Source organism: Acipenser ruthenus, chromosome 6, assembly GCF_902713425.1.
Source record: "Acipenser ruthenus chromosome 6, fAciRut3.2 maternal haplotype, whole genome shotgun sequence".
Classification (NCBI taxonomy): domain Eukaryota; kingdom Metazoa; phylum Chordata; class Actinopteri; order Acipenseriformes; family Acipenseridae; genus Acipenser; species Acipenser ruthenus.
The window spans coordinates 44,294,181-44,307,514 of record NC_081194.1 but is presented as its reverse complement, the minus strand read 5'-3'; the positions used below and the strand labels follow the sequence as shown (position 1 = coordinate 44,307,514).

The 13,334-nt window shown below is 38.6% G+C and overlaps 1 protein-coding gene across 1 annotated transcript in view; it reads right to left on the bottom strand.

Moving 5' to 3' along the window:
- Positions 1 to 350: 350 nt before the first annotated feature.
- Positions 351 to 13,334, bottom strand: part of LOC117411436 (interferon gamma receptor 1-like) — a 40,643-nt gene continuing 27,659 nt past the window's right edge. The window contains exons 6-7 of the mRNA XM_034018975.3: positions 3,680 to 3,798; positions 351 to 2,407 (exon numbers count right to left, since the gene is read on the bottom strand). Of these exons, the coding sequence (XP_033874866.3) occupies positions 1,988 to 2,407; positions 3,680 to 3,798 (539 nt within the window). The 3' untranslated portion in view covers positions 351 to 1,987. The remainder of the gene's footprint in view (positions 2,408 to 3,679; positions 3,799 to 13,334) is intronic.

Sequence of the window (13,334 nt, the reverse complement as noted above, 5' to 3'; positions counted from 1 at the left end):
AGTAATTTAAAAGTAAAACGCTGGGTGTAATTATTGCAGATGTGATAAAACACCAAATTTCAAATCCTTTTAACTCAGGAATGGATTCATATTAGCGGATTTCTGTTATTGCTAATTCTGTCTAAATGGTTCAACATAAATAGTACTAACTCACAATGCTAAATACTAAAATTGAAAGCAGCAGAACCGATTGGACTACTGTAGTTTTCAGAGTAACATTCTTCCATTTACATATTATTGAGGATGAAGAGAGGTGCGCGTTTTGTGTGCCGTTTAGATTTGCTAATAATATCATATTATTTACCATTTCTGTCCCGTGAATCATAGTAGTAACACTAGGAAGATGTGGTTTAAAGTATGGATTTATTTTACATAAAACAAGATAGGCTAAATTAAAATGCATTAACTAAAACATTTCACAGTATACAAGTTGCACTAAGTAAATAGTGGTAAGTTGTCTGTAAATAAAATGCATAATGTAACAAAACAATGTAAGATTTGTATAAAATGTTATACATAATAAAAAAGCACATTGCAGATGTTTACAAGCAGATGACCCCGATCTTTAAAACGCAAGGATCTGATTCATTTTTTAATGCATTATTTCAGTATTTTACCAGCAAAAGGTCTTTGAAAACGATCTTTTAACTCATGGCTTATTTTTCACAAGCTTTTGTTATGAATTCTGCAACATATCAACATAGTACCAGAAATGAATTAGCCCTTTCCAAATACAGTAAATTCATGGTATTTTACTGAGTTTCAAATGTGATAACACAAAATGAACACTATACAACTCCATTTAACCACATTTGTATTTTTCATGAAACACTTAATACAACATTAAAAAAAAATCAAAAATCAACCAGAAGTCTTACTGATGTTAAGCCGTGCAGGGAGAGGGATGACAAAGGGAGGGAAGCGTTGCATTACATTTAAATCTAGTCTGTAAAGTCATTTAAAAAGAAGATAATATTTTAAGCTAAATATTTTTCAAATATATTTAACTGAATACATCTGCAAGGGTGTTGCATACTTTTGAACTTGATCTGTGCTGTACACTGTTTCTTGCACTGAGGCAGTTAGTACTGTTTGTTGTTATGTGAAGTATTCAGAGGAATGTTGTGTTAAGAACTGATACTGGGGTCTCCAAAACAGTGTGTGTTATCCACAGGAGTATGTAATACATTAACTCATTATATGAATGACAAAAAGTGTATGGAATGCATTGGAGTGTGTTTTACACCAGTGTGCAGCAATAGCAGAAAATGTTATGTGCTATATAATATTTTGTTCCTAACTTTTAGAAAATTGGATTACAATTTTCTGGCTCTGTGGGATCCCCTACTACTGTATCTACAAAATGAATCACAATGGTAACATTTTTACAAAACATTTCATTAAATGTAATTAAAACCTACAGTACATACAGGTATAGTTTACTTATACTATACTTGTGAATTGTACAAAAAAAAGGCTATAAAATAAGTGCCAGAAGCCCTAAACTGAATCAATTGTGTGATAGAAAACTGTATTAAAGGCTGATTTTTAATTATTGCTAATTTGTGGTTGTAGGACTAAACTGTGAGCAGTTCTTATTCAAACCTTTCCATGCCCGATTTATTAAAGAAAGGAAAGTAAAACATATTTAGTCATGGTTAGGCCACCCACTACATGACATGTACAAACATTCTGCACTTAGTCAGTTTAACAAAGGAACCCGACCTAACCCTTATCCATTAACCCTACCATGCAAAATGAATACAAAAAACAATGCACCAGGAGCTACTCATTGTGGTAGGTATGTGTGTGTACTAATAAAGTTCAATGGGTTTAGAAATGGGTTTAATTGCTTAAAAGTTTTACATATGTATTAACTGGCTCATCTAAAGAATGTTTTTGGTGATCCTACCGACTAGTGCTTTTACTCTTTGGCCAACACATACACAAACATTCAGATAAATCTAATCCAATCACTTTTATGGTCTCAGTCCAGTTGTGTAGGCCTATACCCCTCAACCGTATCATCGGTGTTCATCTCCACTAAAACATGAGGCCTGTCATACCCATTAATGCAAACAGTTGAGAAGCTGTTGTCCGATTTGTTGTCCATTTCGTTGGTTAAAAGCTCTGTATTTTCCTTCACATCAGTCTGGTCACTGAGGCTGACTACCAAGACAAGGTCACTGACTTCTGGTTGGATGATGCTGTCATCTCTGACAATATTATTTAAGCCTATTTTCAAGCGGGGCGTTTCATGCTCAGGATCATGATTTTTTATTTGTTCCGTCACCCTGTTCTCCTCTTCCACCACCTGATCTGGTGTTTCGACATGTTTTGCAACAGAAAAGGTGCTGTCCTCTTTTTTTACGTTCATGTAGGGTTTTATTCCTGTTAGCATTGAGGCCTGTTTAAGAAAACAAAACATACATATCAATGCCATGAACTATATGTTAGTACCAGTCACTGGATGAGTGATACTGTTAGAAGCTCTGTGTGAAACTAAACATACTTTTGTTAATTTCATTACCATAATGTATTTTCCTTTAAACATAAATAAAGGTCACTATAGTTAAATGTCTGTTTGAGGGTTGATTTTAAAAACTAAAAATTTAAGAGCAAAATCTCAAAACTTAAACAAAAATCAACTGTATTAATTATTAGCACTAGCAATATTCTTGGTCTCCCCTTTCTTCTGTTAAAGATATTTTGTATGCAAATATTTTGAAGATAATGCAATACAACTTTATGCTGCTTTTAAATCACCTCAGGTATTGTAGTGCAAACTCCACTAGTCTATCTGCAATCAGTCCATGACAACTACATCTATAGAATTGTATATAAAACAGATTACAATCAGAACAAATTACCAATCTGAACCTAACTTATCTGTGGGAAGAAACAAATGCTCTTCAGCACATTACAGTGCTACTGACTTGAAGCACAGGAATTAACAATGTACCAGGAAACAGCAATTTTCGGTCTATACTGTGGTACTTGACAAATCTGCATAACCCAAATCAAAGTAAAAAAAAAAAAAAATCTTCCCTTGAAGTACCAGATAACCTACTCAATATCAATTGACTTTGGACAATGCCAACTGCAGTTACAACATCTGCACGCCAGATGGCATTGTTCACCAAGCAAAAATGCTAAAAAACAACAAAACAAAATAGTATATATAGTGAATCTCAAACCATTCCAACATTTGAAGACATTGAAAGACTTCTAATCAAAACTTTACTGGTAGACTGGTAAAACATTCAAATTACCAAAACTATTTTTCATATGGTTAGATAGAGAATAAATATCCCACACAGCCTGGGGTTCAATTGTGGGAAGTCTTGCTTATTAAAATATTTTGCCTATTTTTGAGAAGGGGACCAGTAAATGTTCAAGAATATTTAGAAAACAAGCTGTTTGAGTGGGATTATTGGGTAGTATATGCTCCACCCCCAGTCGCTTCCCATTCCTAGACAATGGATAACATTTTTGGGTTGCACTGCTGCTGTATTTTTAAACCAGCCCTTTGTGGTGCTACAGTATAAATGCCTAGTGAATCCTAAAAAAACAACAACAGAGTATGCAACAAGAAATGAAATTGCACATGTTGATATAGTTCTCAAGTCTCCTGTTCATGACTTCCTAGATAAAGATCTGTTTGGTGTTCTGTACTTACCAAAGAGCTTGGCAAAGGGATGTTCTTCTTCCGCATTATGCTACAGACAAGCCCAATGACAATGGAAGTAATAGCAATCACACAGACCGTAACTGTAAGGATGATAATTATGTATTTATCTAAATAAAAAAAATAAAAAAACAGTTAATGTGGATTACAAGAACAGAATCAGATATCAGAAAAAGGACATGGAATCAGAGAAATAACACTTGTGTTGATTAACATGGTTAGAATAAATAATAAAACAAATTGTTAAAATATATTGCCATTATATTACCCTGGTTTAGATCAACCGAATGTCACGGTTACAATTAATATTTCTTACCAGTTATTAACTTTTTCAGTCTATTCCTTGTGTTGCATTTTAATAACCTTTTTTTTTTTATCTTGAAGTTCAAGTGTTGAATAACTGCTCCAACAACACCATGACCTGGCCAGTTGCACTGTTCCAAACTATACTTTGTTAGTAAGAAAATGTAGAGCTTGATCTAAGGAAAGTCATTCTCAGAATTAAGCTGTATATGTGTAAACATAGTTTTGTTTCCATACATGGTAGAAAAAGAATGGAGTGCTGTTGTTATTTCACGTATGAGGATAGCCATAAACAACCCCCTCACCCTTTCAGGGCACGTTGATTAGTCGGCCATCCTCATTCATGGGATAACTAACAGTACATGATCGTTCATGGTGTACCCTCAATAGAAAATGACAGAGAACACAAATACTGAAGTAGGATATTAAATAGGTAAATAATGTAGTGTTATGCTACTGCTGGTACTAAACCTGATGTATATTGCACAATCCAGGAAGCAGACGTTGCTTGCTTATCTGCTGAGATACACACTTTGTTGTTACCAAGTGTATGTAAAGCAATAAAGTATTACTTATAATTAATAACCTGTCATCTGTGCAGTTATTTGCAACCTGCGTCATCGATTTGAGACGGTTTCATAGTGGAATGAAAAAAAAGAAAAAAAGTGTAAGGAGCTACTGCATTGAGCGACACAGCAGTAATAGATGTGACAGGCTGTCAGCCAGAACCAGCTAAAGCAAGCACAACATTCAGTGCTCAGTCTCCCTAGACCTTCGATTTTCTCAAAGCCACAAGAATGGTCAAAATGGATATGGAGGTTTGATAGATTTTGCCAGACAAGCAACCTGGTCACTTCTCCATTCTTATTTAATGTATGGAAGATGAGGCAGACGGTTAACTTTTAATAATCAGGAAATACGAGCCTGTCAAAGAGAAGTTTGATGAATACACTGTAGTAGGAACACATTTGATTTAAAAAAGCATGATTTAATTAGGGAACGCATCAACATGAGGAGTCTGTGGATTCTTTCATTACTGAACTATTTGTGTTAGCCGAAAATGGGAATTCCAGTCCTCTTCATGAAGAGCTTCTACCTGATTAGTAGTCGTTGACATTAAAGACGTCAGGTTGTCAGTGAAATGCAGCTTAAAAAGGATTTGATGGTGGAAAAAGCAGTGAGATGTGAATCCACCCAAGGACCTAGCAATGTTAATCTTGTTCATTCTAAATTAAAGAAAAAAACAATCACTGAAACCAAAACTGAAACAGAGTAAGTTTAGCAAACCACAACAGTAGTATAGGTATGATGCAAAACCCTCTATGCAAAAACCATGTCAGAGATGTTGAAAAATGCCTCCCCACTCAAGATGAGTGTCCAGAAAATGAGGCCACATGTCAAAAATTTGGTAAAAAGGGTCATTTCAAGCAAGTTTGCAGGTCACAGCAGTCAGTCCACAAAATATAGGAAGAGGACTGTATTTTCTTTGGCGCTGGAGATGCATGTGATGACCCACATAAGATTGATATCTGTATGCAAACAGCTGTTCATTTTAAAACTGACACTGAAGCAGACATAACTGTGATAGCAGAAGACATTTAAAATCGGCAAGTTGCAAATTGACAAGGGTCCTCACGAAAGCTAAGTAAGTTTTACTGGGTCCAGGCCCAACTCTGTTGGATGTGTTTGGGGTGTATAAGAAAACATTTTTTAAAAAAGAGGAAGTCGAGGAAGTCACGTGACCTGCAGGAACAATGGCGACTTAGGACCTTCTCTCCTCGCCTCCCCTCATCTATTTCAATATTAACCACTTCAACTCCAGATGTAAAAATGAAACCCCTTCCCAGGTACCAGATTTTGAAAATAATGTTGTTTTCAAACCTTTAATTGCTATAAAATGTTAAAATATGATGAATAAAATACAAATAAATTACCTAAACTGTGTTTTTCATTAACCCTTATGCTCCTGTGTACTACATACCCATGTTCAATATAGAGATAAAAACACATTTTTTTAAATGTATTTTGTATTTTTTGTTTGAACAATGAAAACAAACACGCTGCTAATAACAATAATAATCAGTAAACAGTAATTATCAAATAAAAATCAAACATCAAAACATGTGCCATTATCAACTTGCTCTGTGCCATTTATTGAAATGTTCAATACAACAGAAGCCGCACATTTTTCTTCTGTCCTTTCTTTTGTTTTCATTTTCATAGCAGACCCTGCACCTTTTTTGTGGTCTCTGCTTCACTTGTGTTGGAGGGATAGTCACAAATGCGTGTACAGGGCTACTTTGTGCAGGCATTGTGATAGATCTGGCTGCCGCAGACGCCTGGTTCATTGCCTTGTACCCAGTACTGTGTTTTGATAGTATTTTGTCACAGCACTGCCTTTCAAACCAAACACCTTCCCGTTTGCAGCTGGCTTACCTGTAAAGTAGCTGCATGCTCTTTTGTTTGTACAGTCACAAAGCGAAGTGATTAGCTTTATGGGAACAAAAGCCAAAAAGCACTCCAATGGAGAACGCAAACTCTCAAGTTCCACGACGGGGAGCACATCTGCGTAAACAGGTGCAAAATCAAATGATGGAGTACTGGCATCATGGTAGGGATCAGTAATAAACACCCAGTCCCCTGCTGTTCTTGGCTCCACATCCTTTTCATCATCGTCGCTGAGTGATAAGTCAGCATCACTGTCGCTGGTATTGAAATCCTCCGAACCAACTTCGAAATCTTCATCACTCCCGTTGTCGCTCTCCACGCAAGTTGCCATGTTTAGCTCACAGCTCTCCGCTCCTCTGTAAACCACAATAAGAGTGATTACATCTTGTGAAGCTAGGACTGATTGTTTGGATTCTAAGATAGCGAACCTCGAAGACAGAAGCTGACGGAACAACCTTCGCCTGGTTGGACTGAAGGAGGGTGAGGAGGGTCCTGATCCCATTGAGTTTCTCACAAAATCTCTGCCACTGTGGTTCCCGTGCCTATCTGGCAGGGTTATTGAGTAATGCGTGTGCATCGCATAAACTCCAATCAAGCTAAAACAAGAGATAAGCCCTGCACGCTTATCTTCAATCTCTTAAATTACTCTTATCGTCAGGCCATATTGCAAGCTGCCAGGAAAGACTAGTCTCGCTCTGTAGCCGGTAATATCAGGTTCTTTCCTGACTTCAGCAACTTCATGGCACAGCGCCACAAGGCCTTTTCCCACTCCATTGGTTTTGCTCGTTCCCGTATCTCATCAAGACACAAACCTTTATCAAGGATTGATTTTATTTCTGTTCATCTCGGAAGTATATAATCCTAAGATAATACCGATGTCCTTGTCTGATCATAACGGGAAGTACTGTAAATTTATGTTAGCCAACACATTAAGGCAGGCCCCTAGATGGCGCTTTAACACTACTTTTCTACACAACAAATCTTTTTGTACACAGTTTCAATGTAAACTTGATGAATTCCTTCAGTTTAACATTGACTCTGTTGATGATCACCGCATTTTATGGGATTCAGTTAAAGGATTTAATCAGAGACAAAACTATTTTATTTGCTTCCAATCATAATAAAACGCATCTTCGCAGAATCTCCGAACTGGAGACTAAATTGACCTTTTAAGAATATGCTCATCAGAGTTCCCCATCCAAAACAATTGAGCTTGAACTTGCTCTGACACTATGTAAAAACGAGTGGTTTGCAGATATTTTAGCTGTCATATCCACACAGGGTGATAACCTAACAGATCCTTCTCAAATAAACTCTACATTTCGATCCTTCTATTCCAGCCTTTATAGTTCTGATATTCGTTTTGATAAGGACACTTGCATCCGGTTTCTGCAAAATCTCCAATCTCGCCTCTAAATCTGCAGCGCTAGGCGCTCCCCTATCCTTAGTTGAACTGGAAGACAAGCTCCAGAGTATGAGCAAAAGAAAATCCCCGGGTATTAACGTTATTCCTCCTGAATTTTTTCTAACCTATTGGACCCAAATGGGACCCGAGGCTTAATATGATGCAAACTGCTATAGATAAAGGTTCCTTTTGTAGAGACATAAATACTGCTTTATTTCACTCTTACTTAAAAAAGACAAAGATCCCTCTCTTTGCACAATCTATCGTTCCCTTTCTCTGATTAATTCGGACGCTAAATGATATGCTATGGTCTTATCATGGCGTCTGGAGACATACGTGACTAAATTAATCCATCAGGATCAGACAAGCTTTATTAAGACCTGCCTGGCATCTGATAATGTCCACCGTCTCCTTTCCATTTTACATGCTGAAATAAAAAAAAATGTTCTAGAAAGTTATAGAAATGCGTTCGAGTCCATCTGTGCCCTTGCCCTGTAATAACCTGTACTGCTTGTATAATTTGTTTCTGTACTGTTTATCTAACTTGTTTTCGTACTGCTCAACTAACTTGTTTTTGTACCGCTTATCTATCTTGTTTGTCTCAGAATGTTATGGGAAAAGGGATAGCTTACAGAAATGATTCACAGGGCGAGCCTCGAGAAAGTGATCTGGCCAATTACTCTCTCGCACGCGGAAGCCTAACTTGGTAAGCTATAAAGGACGGGTTCCCCCCCTGCTCTGGTGAGAGTCAGCCGTGGGGATATGCGCAGTCCTGCTCGGTAGTTTTGGAGACAGCTGCTTTCTCTTACCAGGGTCGAGGGGCTCTCCCGATCTGCTTGGAAGGGTAAGAATTAGTTCAGTTGCGTCTCATGGGTTGTATTGATCTGCGATTAATATAACCTTTGTTGAGGAGAGTCGGCCGTGAGGATATGCGCAGTCCTGCTCGGTAGTTTTGGAGACAGCTGCTTTCTCTTACCAGGGTCGAGGGGCTCTCCCGATCTGCTTGGAAGGGTAAGGATTAGTTCAGTTGCGTCTCTATGAGTATATTATATCTCTGATTAATATATTCTTGTATGTGTGTTTGTCTATTATTGTATCAAGGGTGTGAAATAAAGCGGACCTTATTCAGAATTACTCTGTGTAGTAATTGTCTTATTTACCTCCACATCAACTTCCTTTTAAATTTAAAGTAATTAAAATTTCACACAACACATGCTGATACAGATATCCCTGCTCCCTGTGCAGTACTCTCACTTTGAAAGCCTTTGATCGCTTAGAATGGGATTTTCTTTGGTCTGTTTTGGAGCATATGGGATTGGGTTCAGAATTCATGGATATGATTCAAGTTTTATATGCTAAGCCCTCTGCGTCTGTGCTAACAGGAAATAAATGTTCTTCCCAGTTCGCTGTCTCCAGAGGCACCCGCCAGGGCTGTCCCCAGCCACCCTTGTTGTTTGCATTATCATTAGAGCCTTTAGCCCAAATTATCCACCAGTCGGAGCGCTCGGACCCTATCACTAGCAATACTACCCAACATCATATCTCGTTATATACGGATGATGCATTATTACTTGTTGAAAATGTTCCCCGCCTTTTAAATATTTTCGATCACTTTAGGTTAATATTGGGCTACAAAATTAATTGGTCCAAGTCTGCTCTCATGCCTCTCAATTCTGCGATGAGCGACGTAACCCTGCCTCCTGTTTTGATATCCTCCCATCCTTACAATCCACCATATCGAATAACTTTAACAACATTTTCGCTCAGGTGAAGGCAGAATCAGACAGATGGTCCCATCCTAATACAGGCCTGTATCTCTAATTAAAATGAATGTACTCCCCTGCATACATTTTTTAGTTCAATGCTACCTCCTTTCTCCCCCTCCTGGATACTGGGATAAACTGCATACTATGATTTCTAAATTTATATGGAGAGGAAAATGTCCACGTATAAAATGTTCCACTTTACAGCGTGAGAAAATCTTGGGAGGTTTATCGCTTGACTTGGCTTGACCGCGATGCTCCTGTTTCATGCAGGTTACTGGAAGAAAAACTGGTACCTCCACACAGATTACAAGATCTGATTCAATCTAACATTCCTCTCAAGCATTGTAGAATGTGTTTTGGCCCTATTATCTCACAATTAATTGATATTTGAATAGTTGAAAGACACACATACATTGATTATGTGGTGATTTTTAGCTCCACCTGGAAGGAGCATATTAATTAGGCTTTCAGCCATCCTACAGTCTCTAAGGGAGGCAGGGCTAACAGCCAGACTGGGCAAGTGCATTTGGGTCTCTTGGTAAACAAGAGACCCAATATCTTGGCTATATTATGGGTAATGGCTGGGTAAAGCCGATCGCATCGAAAGCCCAGGTGCTGGTGGAAACAGCGATCCTGAGAACCAAGTCCCAGGTGAGATCACTACTGGGGTTCGCCGGATATTATCACGGTTTTATCTCCGAGTATGCCACCATAGTCAACCCCCTGGTCGATCTCGCCAGAAAGGCTGCACCAAAATTAGTTAAATGGACAGGGCAGTGTCAGGAGGCATTTGATACGATTAAGAAGCGACTCTGTCAAGCTCCCACTCTGATTTCACCGGATTTCAGCAAAGAGTTCATCCTTCAGACTGATGCCTTCCAGATTGGTCTGGGGAGGTCCTGTCCCAACAAGTTGACGGGTAGAACACCCTATCATTTATTTGAGAAAAAAATGGCTCCTAGGGAGATTAACTACTCTGTCATTGAGAAGGCGTGTTTAGCATGAAATGGGCTACTCACGCTCTTTGCTATTACACGTTCTTTCTCTCTTGTCACTGATCATGCTCCTTTAAGGTGGTTACACATGATGAAGGGCAACAACGCCCAGATAACTTGTGGTACCTAGCATTGCAACCCTTCCACTACACAGTGAAACATCGTGCGGGTAACGAACATCAAAAAGATGATTTTTTTTTCGGGGGGGGGGGATTGGGGAATGTAGAGTTGGCCGAGTGTTCCTTCGGCATCTCTCTGGAGGGGTGAGATATGTGCTAAAGTGAGAAAGAATCGATGCTGTAAATCTCCCTCCCAAACGGAAAGGGTGGCAGGTAAGGTTGGTAGTACACTTCCCCATAGACGGGTCGACTCGACGGTGGGCGGAAGCCGGAAGTCAGCCATCTTGGGGAAAGTGCGTAACTGCAAGTACTTTAAACAGCTCCATTGCGATCAGATACAGGTCAGGCAGCGACTGGATAAACAATGGCAACGGGCTGATTGCAGGGAGGAGTTTGGTGGTACCAAGGGGATGCAGTTGTACGAGTACGGCCCAGTGGGCTGTAAACGTAAACATACGGCCAGAGCCTGTATTGTTTGTTTTTGTTACGTGTTTTTTGTGTTTTATAGGAGAGGAGTGAGCACCCAGGAGCTGTCGCTACACAGCCAGCATTCAACCCTGAGCACTACCTTTCACTGCACAACACTCACGTGCACTACGATCCCCTGGGAATTTAACACGCACACTTTCGTGCACGGAGGACGCAAGGACGGACAAAGTCCTTTTGTTATTATTTGTATTGTTATTATTTCGGGTTTGCAAGCCCGCTGTGTACCCACCAATACCATTGCTGGTAGAGGGATGGCTTCTTTTGTTTTATTTAATAAAACACGGATTGCGTTTGGGAGAAATTGCTGTCTGGACATTCACTTTGTTTCCCACACCACTTGCACCTGATGACAGTGACTGATGTCAAGTTACCAGGGACTGTGGTTCGTAGTCATTCTGCTCCTCAATCATACATTGTAGATGTGCCATAATCGACATAACTTGTTTCCAATGAGTCCTTTAGCACCAAATGCCAGTACTTGTTCAACCCCTGGTGCTAATCTTCAGAACAGTGTACCAGTGGCAACACTAGTACAACCTGGGCATTCATCAGCATGCACTCCTGCAGCAATGCATATGGATACTCCAACTCAACTGTGCCGAGCTAGGAGCTGATAACCAGATTTGAAAGATTGTGCATCTGACCACAGAAGCTTAACCTGTAAATACAGTTTAGTTAAAGTTTATAATGTCTGCATTAGTTAAGTTTTGTTTAAAACAAGAAAGTGCATAAAATATTTGACTCCTTTAATTTGTTAGACAGGGAAAAAGCCTTTCAACATAGAGGCAAAATATCCCCCTAAGGCTTTGTGGAGAAAAAGGTGGTTTACCCTTTGCTTGCAAGAAATGTAGTGTTATGCTATAGCTCGTATTGAACAGGACCTTATAAATTGCACGAACTAAGAACAGGACGTTACTTGTTTACATGCGAGATGCACCCTGTTGTTACCAAGTTAACATAAAGCAATAAAAGTATTACTTATGTTTAATACATATTTGTTTGTGCAGTTATTTGCAACCCACATCATCACAAATAATAACTATTACAAACACAGACCTGCCAACCTTGACATTTATTTTTTGAGTAGCACTCTTTCAATTGTTTGAGGGTATAAAACAGCTAAATGCTACACTCTGGTGAGTTTTGAGTATGAATTTTTCAGTACAAAAAAATAATGAGATTAGCTAGGATTGTTTCAGTTTAAATTTGATTGTGTTTACTTTAGTATAGATGAAACCTTTTTAATTTATACCAACTGAAACTATTTCAAGTACAGATACAATAGTACATAGCCATTTTTGTAGTATGTTTGTATTTTATTTACTGTCAAAACATAACAAATTGAAATGTATAAGCTTCTAAAAGAGAGAAACAAAGCACTTTCAAAAAAGGAAAAAAAACTTGTAAACAGTCACTGAATCGGCACCAAATGTAATAGCTATCCACAAAGTGAGTTGTTTGGAACAGAAAGGAATCCAACAGGTCAAACTGCACTTTCAGATCTTGAATGTTTAGCTTCAGAGGTGGCTGACTAGGCTTTACTGAGCAAGGTGTCACAAAAGGTTTGTGTGCGACACACTTGCTGCTTCGCTGACATCATGACTTTGTGCATTACCAGTGTGCTCAGGCTGGCTCTGTGTTGGGTTTTGTTTTTGGTCACCAAGCTGAACACTCTTTCACAGTCAGCATTACTGTGGAAGATGACTAAAATGCCTAGCGCGGTAACATTACAGTAATGCCCGATTCTTTTGTTCTGGACAGAAATATAAAGTTTCCTTCTGGATTCCTGCTGATCCAGACAGGAGGATAAAATGGATTTCAGTGAGTAAAAAAGAATAAAAAAAACAAAAAAGACTGGACGCATTCGTTTGTAGTGAGTGCTTCATAAAAAGTTAATATCAGTAAGCATATATTGGTAGTTCTGATATTACGTTATTATTAGTAGTAGTATTAAGTCCCACTTTAACACGCTTACTTGTATGGCCGTTTTTTTCCAAAATTTTTACCTATACAGTTAAACAGGATTACACTGATGCGGGTCGGTGATTCCCAGTTAACAAAATCCATAATGCTAGACTAATGATCTTACTGAACTTCAATATAAAATCACAAACCAGCCGT